This window comes from Anolis sagrei, chromosome 1 (genome assembly GCF_037176765.1).
Source record: "Anolis sagrei isolate rAnoSag1 chromosome 1, rAnoSag1.mat, whole genome shotgun sequence".
NCBI lineage: Eukaryota > Metazoa > Chordata > Lepidosauria > Squamata > Dactyloidae > Anolis > Anolis sagrei.
The window spans coordinates 211,171,890-211,192,369 of NC_090021.1; the positions used below are offsets into that span (position 1 = coordinate 211,171,890).

Below are 20,480 nucleotides of genomic sequence, written 5' to 3' on the forward strand. Positions count from 1 at the left end.
CAATTTGGGAGTGGCTAAATAAGAGATGTTGAGGGGAAAGGTGATCAGCATAAAATTCTGGCTGACTGAATTTAATGTTCTTCAAAGGTCCTGAGTGTATGTGGAAGATTGCATGGGAGAATGTGATTGTGTAGGTATCTGGACTCAAACGATGGAGAGTTTTAAAGATAGCAATCAACACCTTGTACTTTGCCCACATTAATGCAATTGCACATCATGGATATGCAGTGAAGTGATCTGTTATTTTCAGATGGGAGTTTTTATTTTAGTTGGACTTAGCACCAGCAGTATCTTTAGAGTGGTTGTTTGGTAGAAAACTACAATAAGTGTGTGTGTGTGTGTGTGTGTGTGTGTGTATAGTTCAGGTCCTGCCTATTTACATGACCACATCTCTCTTTATGAACCTGTTTGGGTGTTTAGATCAGCTGGGGAGCCCCCCCCCCCCCCTCGATCCTGCCTCCATTGCAAGTAAAGTTGGTGGGGACAAGGGAGAGGGCCTTCTCAGCTTTGGAATGACCTCCCCAGGGAAATCAGACAAGTAACCACCCTCCTGACTTTCAAGAAGGAGTAAAGACTTGGCCACTTAAGCAAGCCTTTGAAAATGATTAGTAACCCCTAATGTGGACAAGGTCTTTGTTTTTATGGATACACTTGGGCACTTTGGCTTTTAATTAACTTGTTTATGGAACTAGTATGCTTCAAATGTGTTTAATTAATGTTTTATTGTTTATTGTTTAATAGTTATTTTGTTTTATTGGTTTTTCTTATTAATTTTTCATTTACTTTGTATATATTATTTATTGTGTTTTACTCATTTTATGAGTTGCACCAAGTCCTTTTGGGGAGATGGGGTGGGATAGAAATAAAGATTATCATCATCATTGTCGTCGTCATTGTCGTCATCATCATCATCATCATCATCACCATCATCATCATCATCACCATCATCATCATCATCATCTATGGCTTGTTATTCTATCTCTGAATCAACACATTCCCATCCTAACTTGCTACATATACACCTTTGTTAGAAGATTTTCTCTTCATTGTAGCAATTGAGAAACCTATGTGTTTCAGCTCCATCAAAGCTGATAATATAGCATTGACATTCATTTTCTGCATCACTGGGAGAGATAAATACATGTTTCACCACCAAGAAACTATTACCATCATCTGAGTGGTTAATGTTAGTGTTATATGAGGTGCCATTTGTAAGATCCACAGTGCTTGCATGGATATGAAGTAATGTATTCACACTATTAAAAGCTCAAAGACTTTACAGCAAAGGCATAAGGATAGAGTTCTTGTATCCTTGTGACATGAAACCCCTTTCTTAGTTCTCTCCTGATAAGAATGCAAGGAATCAATATGCATTTTTTAAAAAGTGCTATTGCAGAATCACCTAAGGACTTGAAACCGCTATCATATTTTTGAGGAAGCTTCTTGGAGATATCATAATCTATAACAAAACGGACACTTGGGGATGCACAAAATGGCCACTCTGTGGAGTTGGGATTGCATGGATAGGGGTTGAATCTTTCACAAGTTGGTTACAACAAACTTAGATCTTTCCGCCCACTGCAGTATGATTAAGGATGTTACATTACCAGTTGGTAAGCCACATTGGAGGTACTCAAACTGTGGGTTCCCAGATGTTTTGGCCTTCAATTCCCAGAAATCTTAAGAGCTGGTAAACTGGCTGGGATTTCTGGGAGTTATAGGTCAAAACACCTGGGGACCCACAAGCTAAGAAACACTGCTCTAGACCAATGACTCTCATCTTTTGCAGTCCTAGAATTTTCAGAAGACATTTAATTTTCATGGAGCCTTAACTTTGTCTCTAATTTGTTCAAAATATATTCTGGGTCATTTTATATTAATTAAAATATGTCTCCCAATTTCCTATATAACATTTAGTTTTTGAGTAAAATTTACTCTGGTATTTTATGAATAATATCCCAATATCCCAAATGTCTTTCATCTCAAAAACTACAAGAAAGAAAAAAAATCAAAAACAATTTTGGAATCAAACATGAAAAATTCATTGCGTATGAAACACTTGTTGTAAAATGTTGAAACTATGTACCTGGTAGCAATAGTTGTAGCACAAATAGCTGCTATGAAAACTGTACATTAAATAAATGGCCTCTTGTGGTTTTATTTTTAGATCTTTTTAAAAAATACTTGTGTGGAACCTTTAAAAGGCTTTGAGGAACTCTAAGATTATGCGGGGCAAAGTTTGGGAATTGCTGCCCCGAACACTAATAAAAACACATTTTACCATATGGCATTGTCTTAATGTCATCCCAAACCAAACCCAATCTGAAGTTGTGTCAAAGTTATATTAAATGGGGAAAAAAATCTTCCCATCTTTCTCTGTCTTTTGTCTTATGAATGTGCTTTCTATCAGATTGAGAAAACACTTTTTACTATGTAGTAAAAGAAATATGTTTTCGCCATGAGTTTTGGAGAATGTAGCAGCTATTGTGGACTGTCCGTCCCAGCCTCAAAGAAAAACCTTAACCCTTTTCTCCCCTGAAAAGGGGAGACACCTCAGACTTTCATTCATGGTGCAAAGGAAAAATAATCCTTTCTTCCCCTGATAATCTGATTGCTTTTTTTCTTTTTAAATTTAATTGAAGAAATTGTGATGGCAAGTGCAAAACAAGCTAGGGAATTTGCCTATCCCAAGATCTTATTTGACTTCAAGAAATTTCAAGGACAGTATTCTAGAGATGAGTAATTTCTTGCTAATATTGGTGCTATTGTTGTATTTTTAGATACCACCCCTTCCCAAAACATCCAATAACAGAAGTGTATATAATATTCCCAAATATTCTTTTCTTTGATTGAGATACTCTATTGAAATAATTCTCAACCATCATGAAATTTTTCATCTCTTCATGGGGGAGAAAAGATAGCTTAACCTTTTTTTCTTTATCAGCAAAAATACAAAATATCTGTTTTGTGTACAAAATATTATTTTGGTTCAATAATATTTTTAGGGGAAAATTGTACACAAATATTTCATAATATTTCCTCATTGCAGCTTTTCTCAGTGGCTGCAGATTTTTTTCCTGTCATTTTTGTCCTGGGAAAACACAGTAATTGAAAATTTGCATCCTTAGTCTTATGACTTCCAGGTCCCAAACTACAGTGACACTAGTAACTAGAAAATCAGGACAATACAAGCATATGACTGTGACCATTCAGATGTTGTTTTTACTCATACATTTTAACATACATTCAACAACTAGACAAAATATATTTGTTTCATACATATGCATACCGGCTTCACTGTTAACCTGATTAAAAATCTGGAAGATGAAGTAACCTGAATGGTACGGCCTAGAACTAAAAACATTTTGTATTATAATTGAATCACAAGAGTCAGCATATTTAAAAACCTGACATATATTTATAGAATACTGTCATTTCAGCAATTTGCTGAGGATCCTCAAAACTAGAGTTTCTCGTATTCTATGGTAAAAATTGGGGGGGGGGGGAGGAAAAAAAAACCCTTAGTGGTGACATATGGTCTATCCTGCAGATGTTATAAAGCCATATTTCTCTTATTTAGGAGACTGATAATGTCTTCAGATTGAGAACAGTTCTTATAGTTTAACAATAATTTGGAGTGAAATCATTAGGTATTTCAAACAACATACAACCCCAAACAGTATGTAGCAACATTCATTTTAGCTTAATTTTAAACTAAAACTGCCTCTTTTCTATAGTAGCAAACCTCTGCAATGCAACTGTCCTGCTTCTGGAGAACTGTGCTGGGGCAAACACATTTTAAGTGCTCTTCAGGGTCATTTCCTTTCTGTTTTTATGGCCGTTAAGTCTACTCTGATTTGAATGATCTTATAAATGAGAGATCTCCTGCTCTGGCTGCCTTGATTGAGTCTATCCATTTGGAATGTGATCTTTCTCTTTTCCTACTGGTGTCTATCTTACCAAGGAGTATTTCTTCTTTAGTGAATCATTCATTGTCATGGTATGTCTAAAATATGACAATCCTAGCCCCCTAGAGAGACTTCAGTTGATTTACTCTAGGACCCACTAATTTATCATTTTAGAAGTTCTTGTTATCCATAGACCTCTATTCCAACACCACATTTCAAATGAGTTTATTTTCTTCCTAGCAATTTTCTTTACTGTCCAGCATACATAGAAATTGGATACACAATAACACAAACAAATCTAACTTTAGTATTCAATTATATATCTTTACATTTGAAGTTTTTGCATAGTTCCTTCATAGCTGTCCTTCAGAGTCTTATTCTGATTTCTTCACTGTGATCTCCATTGGCATGGAATTGAAACAGCCAGAAATTGCATACTTCTGCTGTCAGAAAAATGATCCAAGTTTTGGTGTGAGTCTGACTGGAGAAAAGGATTTAATAGAGGAGAGAAATATGTCTGGTATATTTTCCTCCTTAAGCATTTACAGATTTTGAGTCCCAGTTGAACATTGCATTGGTTATTACAAATAGGTATCAAACTGAAACTACATGGAGAGATGAAATCCTATTAGAAGATGTGATTAGATGTGATGAATATTTCCATTATGTGTCTACTACTGCTAATTCTTGAGTGGATAGTTTTTGGTCCTTTCCTGCCACATGGCTAGAGGTGTGGAATTGAGGAATATTTTCTTAGTCAGAAGACTTTACAGTGGTGCCTTCACATCATATTTTTATATTCATGTTTATATAAACTGTTGTGGATTTTTAAAACTAGAAATGGGTTTGTGCTGCATGTTGTTACTGATTCCCAATTTTATGTGGGGAACAAATCATGATAGTTATATATAAATATATGTAGTAAATGTATTTTTCAGATTTGTCTGTCAATAGTTTCACCTTTTTAAATGTTGTGCTTGCCAAAGGAAGCTATGTGGTGTATGTTTTATAGAGATAAATAAATACTGCAGACAAGTGGGTTTTGTTTTCTCATTCTAAAAAGATGTTTTGTGGTTTGGATTTGATAATGGAAAAACTGTTTCTGTTGCCTACCTTCTCAAAGTTGGCTGATATATTGGCAGTGTAAAATAGGAGAAGGAGGAAACTTATTTTTCTATCATTATGAAAAGTTACAATGTATGTTTTGGGGGAGGCTTATGATTTGAAGCTGTTTTACAGGAGCTGATTTTTATTGCACTTCTGTTCCTGTTTGAATTACAAGGCTGTATTTTTAAACTGTATCTTCTTACAATGGAGACCAATTCACAATTACCTACAGATTACCAGATTTCTGATGTTTTTTATTTATCTTTATTACTTCTGGCAATATCTGTAGTTGTTGAATGTGAATACAGGTTGAGTATCCCTTATCCAAAATGCTTGAGACCAGAAGCATTTTGTATTTCTAATGTTTTTAGATTTTGCAATATCTATTTCTAACGGCACTCCATGCAGCTGCATTACATTGGAGGCATCTATGAACAGCTCTTTGGCTTAGAAATGGAGATGACCACCACCCCGCAGAGTCAGACACAACTAGACTTAATGTCAGGGTAACCTTTACCTTTACCTTTATTTCTACATATACATTCAGAATGAGATATCTTGGAAGGAAGGCCAATTACTGACCACTTTGCTAATATACTGTCATATCTCAATGCAATATATCAACCTTTATGGTTTATTAAAAATTCAGTATTAGAAATCAGTTTTTCAAAATATTTGACTTATTGCATGAACACAGCATTGTTTCTGCCTAAAGAAACACCTCCTGCTCCAAGCTGGATCATTGGTAGCAGTTTTGATACCCTCCCTTTGAGAAGAGAACATACAGGGTTGTTGTCCAGGGAAGGGGAAATGTGGGCCTTCTTTCTCCCTCACTTTTCACATCTTTTGGCCCACTTCTGGTATAGTTCCATTTTATTGGTTGCTTAGGGGGTTGGTAGGAAATTTTACCCCTTTTAAACTTTGTTTTATTTACCCTTGAGTGTAGACAGTGACTTTGACAATTTGCATATGGTGGTGCCATAAATAGGTGTCATTTGACAAGTAATAGTAGAGATAAATTTAGTTATGCTCAGCACCTATAGGCACCCATTTGGTTTCTGAAACCATCTCTAAGTTTCATGGGACAGAAAAGAGGACAAACCTTGGGGTTGGCCTTAGTGGTTGTGAGAACTAGTCCAAGGCTGGAGCCTTGGGCTGGCCTTCCAACGTATAACAGGCTGCAGAGAAACCCACTGATTGTATTTATCCTTGAGGCTAAGGTGTTATTGCCCAGAGCAAACAGGAGAGGTAATTCGGGAAAGACACCTACTGGCCCCATGTTAGGTCTCTCCCCTTTTCACAGATCTCCAAGAAGTTATACACTTAATTTTAAATAGAATTGTCCTTTTTTCATCTAATATGCACATGTGTAGTCTTATTATTTCAGGGGTATAACATCAAACAATTTTGTTCTTCTTGCTTACTTAAAAAAATAAACTTACATAATTGGTTTCACTCTAGGCTGAATGTGTCACACTGAGTAACTAGACACTCAAATGTACTGATACCATTTGTTCAGTGGTGCAATTTCAAAAAGACACTCCATGGTTCATTGGTAACTGTCTTTTAAAATGTTTTAGTACAGAGCAGTCACTACTTTCAGAAGGAACAGATGAACCAACCAAAGTTAAGAACTCTTTCAGGATACATTTCAACTATTTAAATCAATGGACTTCAAAGTGCTTAATTTGGTTGGCTTGTGCCAAAAGAAAATATCTTGCTGTGCACATATTGTACAAATTTGCAGTCTTGCATGTAGAGGCTCATGGAATTGTGTTCAATTATCCACTTACTTGGCAAGGAGTGCTGCCTTGTGCAATTAAAGACACTGGAGACCTGCAGTGTGATTTACAAATCGACTCTCTTCTACTGAAAGAAACTATCTTTCAAACAAGAACACTACATAGGTATCTGATTATTACCAACTCCATAAACATATTCATGCCAGTTTTTTTTAATCGTGTCAAAAGCGACTTGAGAAACTGCCAGATGCAACCACACCTTAGTACCAAAGGCCATGCTGAAACCTTACCACGGGAACTATTCCATTCTTAGCTTTCAGATTATAGTGCCAGGGCAATTATGAAACCTCCCAACCAGATGAAAAACATTGCCAGAGTATCATGATTATATCTGCCAGCTTTTAAAACTGGCCCCTGTAGCTGGACCTTTAACAATTATTTGCTTTTCAACAATTAGAAGGTAATAGTGTTCATCTCTACACCATTAGAGTGCTACATTCTGCATATCAACTTGCTGTATTAAACACACAAGAGCAAGTCATTATTTTTGTGTGATAATTTGGCAACAGTTTATGGCTTGTGTAGTATGCAGCTAAAAATAAGCCTGGGGTTTGTCAGTGCTTGTGTATTTTCTCATTGGCTTACATCAGCATTGGTAAATATCTGTGAATTGTGCCTATGGTTTCTTATCCATTAAAATTCAGCCAAATGCATTCCTACATGCAAATAGATTTTTTTTTCAAGGAAGTGGGAACTATTATACTGAACAATAATTGGCAGAATTATTAAAAAAATAAATGGCCAAACATGCCCACAGAACAAATGTTAAAGATGATCAGTAGTTGCTTGTTACCTTTCAGGTCAAGATAGGGTGAATGAATTGATCTGCAGTCTAATTGTATTCTTTTATCCTCAATTTTTAAACTACTGGTATATGGGGAAAATGAGACATATAGGCATTCTTAGTGGGGTGTCTGCAAATTTAAAGTCTTATACTCAGCAGCAGATACCACTGGAGATACTGAATAGCTTGTTTGTTTGTTTGTTTTGGCTAATTCCCATCTGATCTCACAGTGCTCTACCCAAGAATTTGGGAGACAGAAGAAAGTATATACTACGCTTTTCTTATTTCAGCAGTAGAGGCAAACCCATGTACAAGGAGGGGAGGGAGGGAGTGGGAAAAACCAATAAAACAATTTTAAAAAGCAGTAGAGGCAAACCCATTTAAATAAAAGATCAAAATAAACTTTAAAGATGCTAAAATTGAAATTAATGGCTAAACAGGACAGAGCAACTCAATGAAAATATGACATAGCTTTGCATGTTTTTATATAAATATGATTGCATTAAAAACATAAAAATGAAGCACAATATAAAATACAATAAAATAAAGCACATTCACATATAAAAACATCAATTCATTCTCAATAAAATTGACGTCACCAACCAGTGGTGATAAGCCAAGCTGTAAACAATAGGAATGCAATAAGGTCAAGGTGCAACAATGGAGACAGGGTATAGGATAAAGTGCAAGGATGTGCGACCTCTGCACAGGACAACTAGAGACTAAGCATTCTTTAAAAGCTTGTTTGAAAAGCCATGCCTTCAAATCCCTATGGAAGGAGGACAGTGTGGGAGCCTGCCTAATCTCCTGGGGAGGGCATTCCAGAGCTGAAGGGCTACCACTAGGAAGGCCCTCTCCCTCATCTCCACCAACTGTGCTTGTGATGGTGGCAGGACTGAGAGGAGAGCCTCCCCGGCAGATTTTAAAGCCTGTGACAGTTCATGGGGGGGGGGGAGGGGGGGATGTCGTGACAAAGATAAACAGGACCTGAACCATTTAGGGAAGTAACCAAAACTCCACAGGGTAAGAGATCTTCTGTAGCTCTTGTGTAGCTAGCTAGCAGAAATTGTTCTGTTAGTCAAAGGCAATGGCTTAAATTGATGTGAGCCTGTTCTTAGTGTAAGCCAAATGATTTCCCAGCCCTTCTGAGCAGATTTTAGGTGTATGGTAGGGCTTCAGAATGAGCAGGTATGCTTTGTTTCCGTTGGCAGAAGAAGTTTCTATCAACTGAAATATATTAGAGGACACTATAAAAGACATAAGACCAAGTCATAAAAAGTGTATAAAAATTACTATTGATTTTGGTGATAAAGCCTTATTTGAATTCTAAGGCAGCATTTCCAAGTTCATTTGAAATTAAAACTAATTCATTTTTTATTTCTAATCCAGCTCCTATAACATTAAGAAAAATGAATATTTCCCTTTATAAAGCTTTTGGACATATTTACTAGCTGAATTTTTAAAATTATAATTATTAAAGGATTACCCTAACCTTACTAGGGTTATTTAATTTTAATATATAATTATTTAATAATTAATCATGTGAATAATTAGTTCAATAGAGCTGCAAAATGATTATTATTGTCAGTGCAAGTATCAAAGATAGATTTGTGATGTGAGCTAAAGCATCACCAAAAAGAACACATAATGTTAAATTATAGAAAGTGGAATTGCTGCTTCAGTTGTTGTTACAGTTATTATTATTATTATTATTATTATTATTATTATTATTATTATTTATCATCCTTTCAGGAACCAGTATTTGTGCCAAGAACAATGGTGGATGTCAACAACTTTGTCTCTATCGGGGAAATATGCAGAAAACATGTGTTTGTGCACATGGCTATTTAGCAGAGGATGGAGCTTCGTGCTTGAGACATGATGGCTACTTGCTTTATTCAGGAAGAACAATACTAAAAACTATACATATATCTGATGAAACAAACTTAAATTCACCAGTGCAGCCTTATGAAAATCCAGAGTATTTAAAAAATGTAATAGCACTGGCTTTTGATTACAATCAGAAAGGAGGTGGCACTAACAGAATTTTCTTCAGTGATGCACATTTTGGAAATATACAACTTATTAAAGATGATTGGACTGGCAGAAAGGTTATCGTGGAAAGTAAGTAAACTCTTTTTTCAAAAATCCACTTTTTAAAAAAGCAATAAATCATGAATTGAAATATTGTCATTTTTGGTTTTTGGTTTTTTTTTCTTTTTCATTTAGACAGATTAAAACAAAACCTGTGTGCAAACATACAAAAACAAAAAATCCATCAACAACAAAAGATTAAAAATATTTTTTCTAGAATAATGCTACTACATCCTAAACATAAAAAAAACCCAATAAGTTATGTTATCTAATCTAAGGGCTTTACATTCTTTGTCTGGTGGTTATATTCTCTCAGTTTTCTATGCCCATTTAGTGAAAAGGAACCATTGGTACATCCTTTCTCACATAGTGACACATTTATAGTCCAAAAAAGTGATGGTATTTTGTCCCAATCTTTGCCGGAGGAACACAAGAAGTATTGGTATTCTGGTAAAGCGTAACTTCTTTTATTGTGCATGATCTACTGACAATTTTCATCACTTTTAAATCCTGTTGAACCCAACAAAGAGAATTTCTCTTAACTTGCCTCATTTCTGCTTCATTTAGTGCCTCTTTGCTCTCCAAGTATATTATCATGTATGTGCTAGCAGAATGACATAGATATTGACACTTGTGTACAAGACAGGTGTGAACAAGGTAATAGTGTCCTTAGTGGTTATTATAAAATTATGACAGAAAGATATGGGAAATATTTTCATAATTGTGAATGCCATGTATAATGACAATTGTTTTCATGGTTTAGTTTCAACTGAAAATATTAAACAAAAATATTTCACCATGTAGTTTTACATGAAACATATTAGAGACTATGACCCCATGCTACAGTGCTCTTTATCTAGGGATCTTATCCCAGATTATCTGCTTTAAACTGGATTATATGTGTCTCCACTGCCAAATAAGCTGGGATCGGATCCTGGGATATAGGGGCAGTGTGGAAGGGGCCTATGCTAGGAACCAGGGTGTTCCTGGTTTGATTTTTGGCTGAAATAGCTTTCAGGAAGCTACTTCTTTTGAGGACTATCACATGAATCTGCTATTCCATGGAAGTCACATGATCATTGATAGTAGATAGGGCTGGGCGGTTTCGTTCGTTAATTTCGTAATTTGTTATTAATTCGTTATTTTTTTGATAACGAAGCGATATTGAACCATTCAGGAGCAACTAAAAAACGAAACGAATTTTTTCAATTCGTTTCGTAATCGATTCGTAATTGATTCGAAATCGTTTCGTTATTATTTCCGCATGTCTGGTGCAAGTTTTATAGTCGTTGTTTGTTTTCTCAGTGAAAAAAAATAAATTATCACACCAACAGTCAACAACAGAGGGAGAGGGAAGCTTTCTGTCCCATTTGGAGATTTTTATAGCGTATTGCGTGATCGCGCCCGCCATTAACGAATCGATCCGTAATTGTTTCGAAATTGATTCGTAATTGTTTCGTAATTTACGAAATTTCATAAATATTGAAATTTTTTAAAGGAAAATTTCGGAATTAATTTAAAAATCGAAACGCAAAAACCCCCTAAAAACGAATCGAGTTTAGAAACAAATTTTTCCATGGTTGCCCAGCCCTAATAGTAGATACACACCAGGATGAACACCTTTGTTTTGCTACCCCTCTTCATTCTATTAATCATACCAATTTGCAAATGCCTTGCTCCAGTATCATATTTCTGCATACTGTTGTAACCTTGGCTTACCACATTTATTACACTATTATTTCTTTTTGAAAGTAGTTTTGCAATTCCAGCAATGGTTGACAAAAAGGCAATTTAAACATTGAACATTAAAATATTAGGCCTGGGTAACAACGGAATTTTTTTTTCTAAAATCGATTTGTTTTTAGGGGGTTTTTGCATTTCGATTTTTAAAAGAATTTCGAATTTTTTCTTTTAAAAAGTTCGATATTTACAAAATTTCGTAAATTACAAAACAATACGAAACAATTACGAAACAATTACGAAACAATTACGAAACAATGGCGGACGCAACCGCGCAATACGCTAAAAAACTTCCAAATGGGACAGGGGGAACTTCTGAAGCTTCCCTCTCCCTCTGTTGTTGTCTGTTGGTGTGATATTTATAATTTTTTTTCACTGATTAAACAAACAACAACTATAAAACTTGCCCCAGACATGCGGAAATAATAACGAAACGATTTCAAAACAAAAACGAAATGAATACAAAACGAATCCGAAACAATTACGAAACGAATTTAAAAATTCGTTTCATTTTTTAGTTGCTCCTGAATGGTTCATTATCGCTTCGTTATAAAAAAAATAACGAATTTTTAACGAATTACGAAATTACGAAACAAACCGCCCAGCCCTATAAAATATTTTAAAATATTACAAATATTGAATAAACACAAAACAGACAGCTCAGGAATAGCAATGGGGAGCAGGGAGAGGAGAAGAATCCTGCCCCCTTACATCACTTCATTGCTGGCATGTTTACACAAGGAGCAGAATCAGGTAGGTGACAGGAATATTCTAGGTTTGTCAGCTCTTGGTGTTTTTTTTTCCTGTCAACAGTAGGGAATGAGTTTAACGTGAGGAGACAGACTGGAAGCAAGATGTGCATACCACCATTGGTGCTGGTTTGCCTGCCTTGTTCTGAGATTCAACCCATCAATCTGTGATGAGGAAAAATGAATAGTCTCCTTGGGTGATTATTATAAGATTATGATAAAAAATTACGGGAAATATTTTCATAATTCTGAAAATTATGCCATGTATGATGACAATTACTTTCATGTCTGGTTTCAGCTGAAAAAATATGAGCTTGGATTTGTTGTTTCACTAATTACAAATATGGTTATATTCCATTCAAACTATTACATTGTATCTGATCAAAATATCAAAAACAACGGTATCCATTATTTCAGTCCTTATTTATTTATTTATTTACTTTATTTGTATACCGCTCTTCTCAGCCCTTAGGCGACTCAGAGCGGTTTACAACAGTTTAGATTTACAGGATACAAAATCATTATGCATTTAAAAACAAAAGCATCACAAGTCATTAACATCATTAACATCATTAACATCAGCATCAGAAACATCAATACACCAATATAACAAATCCATCTGGTCTAGTCAGTGAAATCAGAATTCAAAACTCATTATCCATTATTCCGTATTCCAATAATCAGTCAATCAATTACACTGCTTAGTCGAATGCCTGTTCAAACATCCAGGTCTTTACTTTCCTCCGGAATGCCAGCAAAGAGGGGGCCGATCTAATATCTGCAGGAAGGGTGTTCCACAGCCGAGGGGCCACCACTGAGAAGGCTATGTCTCTTGTCCCCGCCAGGCGTGCTTGTGAAGCCGGCGGGATTGAGAGCAGGGCCTCCCCAGACTATCTTAATGTCCTAACTGGTTCATAGGAGGAGATGCATTCGGACAGGTAGGTCGGGCCAGAACCGTTTAGAGCTTTAAAGGCTAAAGCCAGCACTTTGAATTGTGCCCGGTAGCAAATTGGCAGCCAGTGGAGCTGGCGCAGCAGAGGAGTGGTATGCTCCCTGAGTGCTGCTCCTGTTAGCATCCTGGCTGCCGATCGTTGGACCATTTGAAGCTTCTGAGCAGTTTTCAGAGGCAACCCCATGTAGAGAGCGTTGCAGTAGTCTAAACGGGATGTGACTAGAGCATGGACTACCGTGGCCAAGTCAGGCTTCCCAAGGTACAGGCGCAGCTGGCGCACTAGTTTTAACTGTGCAAATGCTCCCCTGGTCACCACTGAAACCTGGGGTTCCAGGCTCAGTGACGAATCCTAGATCACACCCAAGCTGCGAACCTGTGTCTTCAGGGGGAGTGTGACCCCGTCCAACACAGGTTGTAACCCTATACAGCCTTGCGACTGACCAGAAGTACCTCTGTCTTGTCTGGATTCAATTTCAATTTGTTCGCCCTCATCCAGACCGTCACAGCAGCCAAGCACCGGTTCAGGACCTGAACAGCCTCCTTAGTAGTAGGTGGAAACAAGTGACAGAGTTGGACATCATCTGCGTACAGATGACATCGTACCCCGAAACTCTGGATGATCTCTCCCAGCGGCTTCATGTAGATGTTGAACAACATGGGAGACAGTATTGAGCCCTGAGGAACTCCACAAGACAATGGTTGTGGGGTTGAACAGGTGTCTCCCAGTAACACCTTCTGAGATTGACTTATCACTAGTTTACCAGAAAAACAAATTTTCACTGGTTATGAAGAGTCTACCATGTAATTCCTTGTGCTCAGAAACCAAATTTAATGCCTTATAAGAAGTCTTTTGTTAAACTAGTTTCCAGTTCACTAAAACAGATTTACAATGCACAAGCACCCCACTTTCTAACATATTTTCAGCTTTCTGGATACAGATTTACTATTTAGAAGACACCTATTATCTAGTAAGTTTCCAGTTCACTGGAAACAGATTTACTACTCATGCACAAGCCATTATCAAACATAGTTCAAACTCACTGAATATTGATTTAGAATTCATAAACAGTCCATTATCTGACAAATTTTCAGCTCACTGAACAGATTTGCAACTCATAAACAACCCATTATCTAACACATTTCCAACTCACTGAAAGTAGATTTACAGTGTATAAACAACCCATTATCTAATATGTTTCCAGTTCACTGAAAACAGATTTAGGATTCACAAGGATATCAGTAACTGACAAGCTGTTAGCACCATAAATAAAATAATAGTTTCTCTTACCATACCTTCAGTGAAAGCTAGCAGAATGACATCATGGATACTGACACTTGTGTACAAGACAGGTATGCACAAGGTAATAGTGTCCTTACTGGTTATTATCAGATTATGACAGAAGGGTATGGGAGATTTTTCCTATTTCTGAATACCATGTATAACAAGAATTGGTTTCATGGTGAAACAGAATATTGTACCATGTAGTTCATAGTGTAACCATGTCCTACAGTATTATCATAGTGTAGACATGTCCAACTTCCTATTTTATACTTTGTTCAACTAACATCCACTAAAAGTGTGTGTGCATGTGCTCATGGGTACATACATAAGCATATTGTAAAACATGGGCCACCAGAGATGATAAAGGAATTTGCTCCAATATGCCCTGGAGGCAAAATGATAACAGAGGGATACTGATAATTCTTTTGAGAGTCGTTTGAAAGATGCCAAATTCCTCTATGTTATCAGAATGGCATTTTATTTTGCCATTGTTTTACATATCTCCAGAATTCATTAGTCTGTATATTATTTTATCCTGTTCATATATAGCCCTCAAGATGGCGAGTGAACTTGAAGTATGGAGCTTATACTAGAGGGACAGGAAAGAAATAAAAGGGGATTCAGGAAGGGAGTTATGTAAACGAAAGCACTTACCATGTTTAATTGAATCTAATGCTAACCTTTTTTTGGCTAAATTACCTTCCCAAAATTAGGGTGCTAATTCAATTTGTGCTGAGCCAAAGCAAAAGGGGGAGCTACTTCAGGAGTGCCTGGAGCTCCTATTAAAGTTAAAGTAGATTAATTCTACAACATAGATGTACCCCAATGTTTTCTTTTACATTACTGAAAGCTTTGGTGTTCTGACACTTTTGTTTTTAAAGAAGGAATTATAAACATGCAGCCACTGCAATTTGCACCTTATTTGTCCAAATTACAAAAAGTGCACTTTTTGCTACTGCAGATTACATTCACCAGCAAATACTTTTTTAGGTTTCAGGGTTTTGAAAATTGAGATATGCTTTAGTTTCGATAGTGCATTAGACTCAAGTAAATATGGGTATTTTGATATATACCTTAGCACAACAAAGGTAAGACATGGGAATGAGGATGTTTCTGTTACGGTTATTTCTGATAGTGATTTTTAATATTACATCTCAGAGAAATTAGCTTGTTCTATTATTTATCTTGGGATGCAGAAAATTATGGGAGCGGTATATGTCACTGTAGTATTAATGTGTTCTAATATATTTTTGGTAGGTTATCACAGCCAAATTACACAATTTTACCAAATTAGAGTACTCCATATCATACAGGCAGTCCCCAAGTTATGAACAAGATAGGTTGTGTAGGTTTGTTCTTAAGTTGCATTTGTTTGTAAGTCAAAATAGGTATATTTGTGTGTGTGTGTGTGTATCATAGAGGTGAATTTGTTTTGCTGCCTGTGCCCCTGTTCAGAAGATTTCACCTAACTTTCTGTTTCTGTGATAATTGAATTTTGAAAAAAATTAGCTTATTGTGGAAACAAGCATCGGTGATAAAACTTCAGTTTAGACACCTTTTCCCAATGATAACACTTCCAATAGTTAATCTCGCTTCCGAGGGGTGGATTTCTCTCAGTTCATGATTTCTTGTCCCTGTTCTTAACTATGAGTCAATTATAAGTTAGATGTTTCTATGTTTGTAAGTCAAACATAGACTTCCTGTATAGCATTTTCCTGACATTTTCTTTGCCATATGTTATTTGCAGCTTTCTCATTACCTTAAGAGTCCAGTGAAAGAATCAAGAATCAATTATAATTTTCATTGTGCTATTTGTAATATGTGTGAGCAGCTGAATCATATCCTCAGAAGGTTTATTGCTTTTAAAGCCATGGTTTAATCTCAGTCACCAAATGGTGATCACCTGTTGTCTGTTGCAAATATTCTTTATGAACAGATTGTCAGAAAACAAACTCCTTTGCAGCATCTGGGCTAGTAAAACAATTGGCAGATTGTTTCTGAAAAGGTAAATTGTCTGTACTCAATAAATAAGCACTTTTTTTTAAAAAAAAAAAGAAAACAAATAGGTAATTAAAATGTTTAACATATCTCTAGCATTCATTAGTCTGTACATTATTATTAGCCTAGATGAAAACAAACTCACTGAATCAGTGGGCTTTGATTGACTGTTGACTGTAAATTCAGATGAACAAAAGAAGTTAGGCTGTTGGCTTCAATTTGGCACACTGTTAATGTCATTCTTTAAATCCAAATTCTGTACTGGATTTTGTCAGTTGTCACTATTAGCATAGTCAGATATTAATAGATATTAATGCTGTCACTAATATCTTGTTCCATGTTAGTTGTATTACTTCTCATCTTCTAAACCATATCCACCAGTGTACTCCTCATATCATTATGTGAGAAGATCTATTTAAGAATTGGATTTCTTCAGCTGTGTTAGGATATTTCAATATGATATTTCCCAAAACCATTGAGCTCAGCTCAGCATATGTAACATCTGTCTCTTAAAACACTATATAAAGTAGAGGTTGGGTAATGTCTGTGTGAATCTTCTCTCCCCATATTTAGAGAAACAATGAAGTTGGTTCAGATGACATTTTCCAATATTGATATATTTAATTAATAAAACATTTAATATTTGAGAGTCTCCGCAATCAAACTTTAATAGTAAACAACCACCATCAAAACTACAATCAGCTAGTTGTAAAAAAAAATGCCATTACAATGGCTGAAGCTTTATGTTTTTGCATTTTAGATGCAAAAATATTGATCTCTCATAATTTCTTCAACTGACTGTTTTATTTTTATTTACATGCTGTTTTCTTCTCCAGGAAAGTCAGATGAAGAGCACCATGATAGTATTTATAGGCTGCATCTCATTCAAGGGGTGTAATCCATCTTCGTTAAGTTTAGTAAAAGTGATAGATGGCATTTGGCAATGTAATGATGTGATCACTGTACCATTGCTTCTGTAAATCATAAGCTGTTGCTTTCTGTTGTGTAGACAGTTAATCAGTTGCATACCATATTACTGATTTAACACATATTGGCGGCAGCAGGTAAATAATGTGAGGGTCTTTAGATTAATATCATATTGTATTAGTACTCACTTCATTTGAAAAATAATAAACTGTTGTTTTGTGAGCAGAACAGAATAAACATCAGTGGGTTCACTATACATCAAGAGTTTTAATTTAGCATGAAGTATATGTCTCTGTGTGTGCATGTGTGTACATGTCTTTTCTGACTGCAATAAATCTTCAGCTTTTGTTTTATTAAGCTACCATGCCCCATATTATTTCTAAATCCCAAGCTTAACCAGCACTCTTCATAAGCATCCTGCAATAACCAAATAGTACTTTTTGTTTTTGCTTACACTTGTACAAGATTAGTAAAGTCATAGAATCATAGGGATTCCATGGGCTATTAGATTGAAGCCACTGCTGATCCCCATTAGGAAGAGAGAGCAACCACAGAGGGAGAATCCACAAGCCACAGATTGAAATATAATCAACAAAAAGATTTATTTCTCAAGGATTGAAGACTTGTTGTAAACTCTTTTCTAACTTTCTGTATTCTATCTGTATATCTACCTATCATCTATTTACATAATGTATAGAGATAAATCTGATAAACTTGTCATTATTCAGACATGCATGCGTTCCTAATATATTTGATATTTTGAAATATATGAATTTACAATGGTGCCATAAATAATATTCTGCTATCTAATCATATTAAAATAAAATAAAAATCCCAGACTCATACAAATATTTTAACATTATTATTGCAATGTTGACCATTTCACCCCTTAATTAAAGCTGTTGTTTAACAATCTTATCCTTGATAGATGTTGGTTCTGTAGAAGGTCTGGCATATCATAGAGCTTGGGATGCTTTGTATTGGACAAGTTCAACTACATCTTCTATTACAAGGCACACAGTTGACCAGAAACGAAGAGGTGCTTTCAACAGAGAAGCAGTAATAACAATGTCTGAAGATGATCATCCACATGTATTAGCACTTGATGAATGCCAAAAGTAAGTGTCATGGCTATATTTATTATTGATTGAGGAAGTTTTGATTTTCAAGTCATTATTTTTTCCTCCTGGCAGCAGGAACTTCTTTTGGTTGCAATATAACTCAATATTTTTTTTATCTTTTTATAATTCTATATTTGTATTAAAACCTAAAAGACATATGAATATCAAGTTTCTAAAGTAGAATCCACACATCTTTCATATGTTTTTTTCTTGTTTTAAGTAACCTGTCAGTATTTTTAATTATTTAATTATGGGACTAGTTTTTCTTTAAAAAAAACAAACAACTTTTTTCTGTTTAAAAATACAGTTTAATGTTTTGGACTAACTGGAATGAGCATCATCCAAGCATCATGAGAGCAACACTGTATGGCAAAAATGCACAAGTTATTATCAGCACTGACATCTTAACACCAAATGGACTTGCCATTGATCACAGTGCAGAGAAATTGTACTTCTCAGATGGCAGTTTGGGTAAAATAGAAAGGTGTGAATATGATGGATCCCATAGAAATGTAAGTAAAAACATAGTACTAATTTATAGGAAAACATTAATAAATTCAGTGTAAGAAAACAGTAATAGGCTTACAAAATATTGCATATATTACGAATAATTATTATATTACTAATAAGCAATAAATATATAATAATAAGTGACACTTAGACAATTTCTTTTGGATACATCTGGCTGTACAGGAACAAAACCTCTATTCCAAATACGCATGTACTTCTCATCCCTTATCTGCACCTGCCTTTCAGTATAATGAGTAAATAGGGGAAAAAAGTTTTTTGTTTAGCTGTATACATGTAGGCACCCCATGCAATGAAGAATTCCAGTGATATGGAGACTTGAATCCAGTGCCACACTAATTGATACACTTCTGAGGATAATTCCATTTAAAGTCAGATCTAAATCTAAGACCAGATTCATTCAAATACTTCACCAACAAGATTCAAATATATTCAAGATTAGATGTTTTAATAAGCATAACAATGGTTAATGGATGCAGAAGATGGGTAATGGCAAAGAAAGCATGTAACAACATTTTATCTGTCAAAGACTCACACACTTTAGTAAATTGGCCTTAGAGGTCAAATGTTCCAGATCCATATGCACTTCTTACTCTGGGTGAAAGTGAGGATGTTTTATTAATCATTATTAAAGTCAACAGAATAGCTATTGTTTGAGTCTTCTTTATCTTGAAATATTCGAAAGCCCAAAACGTTTGGCTGTCAGCCATCCACTTCCATGTTTTGGGAGATGGGGCTAGTCACATGTCCAATGCTCACCAATAATTCAAAATTTGAAAAAAAAATCAAAATTGAAAAACTTGTCCCATACATTTCTGATAAGGAAGACTCAAAGTGTTATAAGAACTTTAATATTTCACTTGTCCTTGTCCTATTTCGAATTGGATAAAATAATCATTGTAATAATCATAGTAATACTGTAGATATTTCCCTATTAAAACTATGTGAACTCTGTATGTCATTTTCAAGGTAAGAAGGTCAACGTATCTTCCGACTTTTCTGCATGAAATAGATATAACCCTCTTCTTATTCATAACAGTCAGTCTTGTGATTTAACCATTTATAGTTTACATAGTTAGAGTTTCTTGTGAATATTCTTCCACATCTGTGAACACCACACATGAACTCAGAATCCAAGGAAGAAAGGATAGAAACTCTTCCTGGGAACTGTGGGTTTGCCACAGTTCCTGTGTTCCAGACATCTATCCATTTCTACATTGGATGGCTGCCTAGGTACATGTGTTGTATGAGCTTTTATATGATTAAAGAAAAAGTGGATAGCTTTGAATATATGCAAGAACACATACACACAAATATACACATACTATTTTGAAAACAGATGTACCTTTCTCATATCAGTACTACTCTATTAAATCCATAATAAGGATGAGGGGAGATTTGATTTTATTCCCTTTTTTGAGATGAATATTCCAAAATATCAACTATTTTGTTTATCTCAATTTCGTTGACATTTTGCCATGTAAAAAT

General features: G+C 35.4%; 1 protein-coding gene across 6 annotated transcripts in view; it reads left to right on the plus strand.

The window, feature by feature from the left end:
- Positions 1-20,480, plus strand: part of LRP1B (LDL receptor related protein 1B) — a 1,041,366-nt gene that overhangs the window by 869,859 nt on the left and 151,027 nt on the right. For all 6 annotated transcript variants that reach the window (XM_067472799.1, XM_067472815.1, XM_067472824.1 and 3 more), the window contains exons 41-43: positions 9,354-9,725; positions 18,272-18,461; positions 18,772-18,976. In XM_067472799.1, coding sequence (XP_067328900.1) covers positions 9,354-9,725; positions 18,272-18,461; positions 18,772-18,976 — 767 coding nt within the window. The remainder of the gene's footprint in view (positions 1-9,353; positions 9,726-18,271; positions 18,462-18,771; positions 18,977-20,480) is intronic.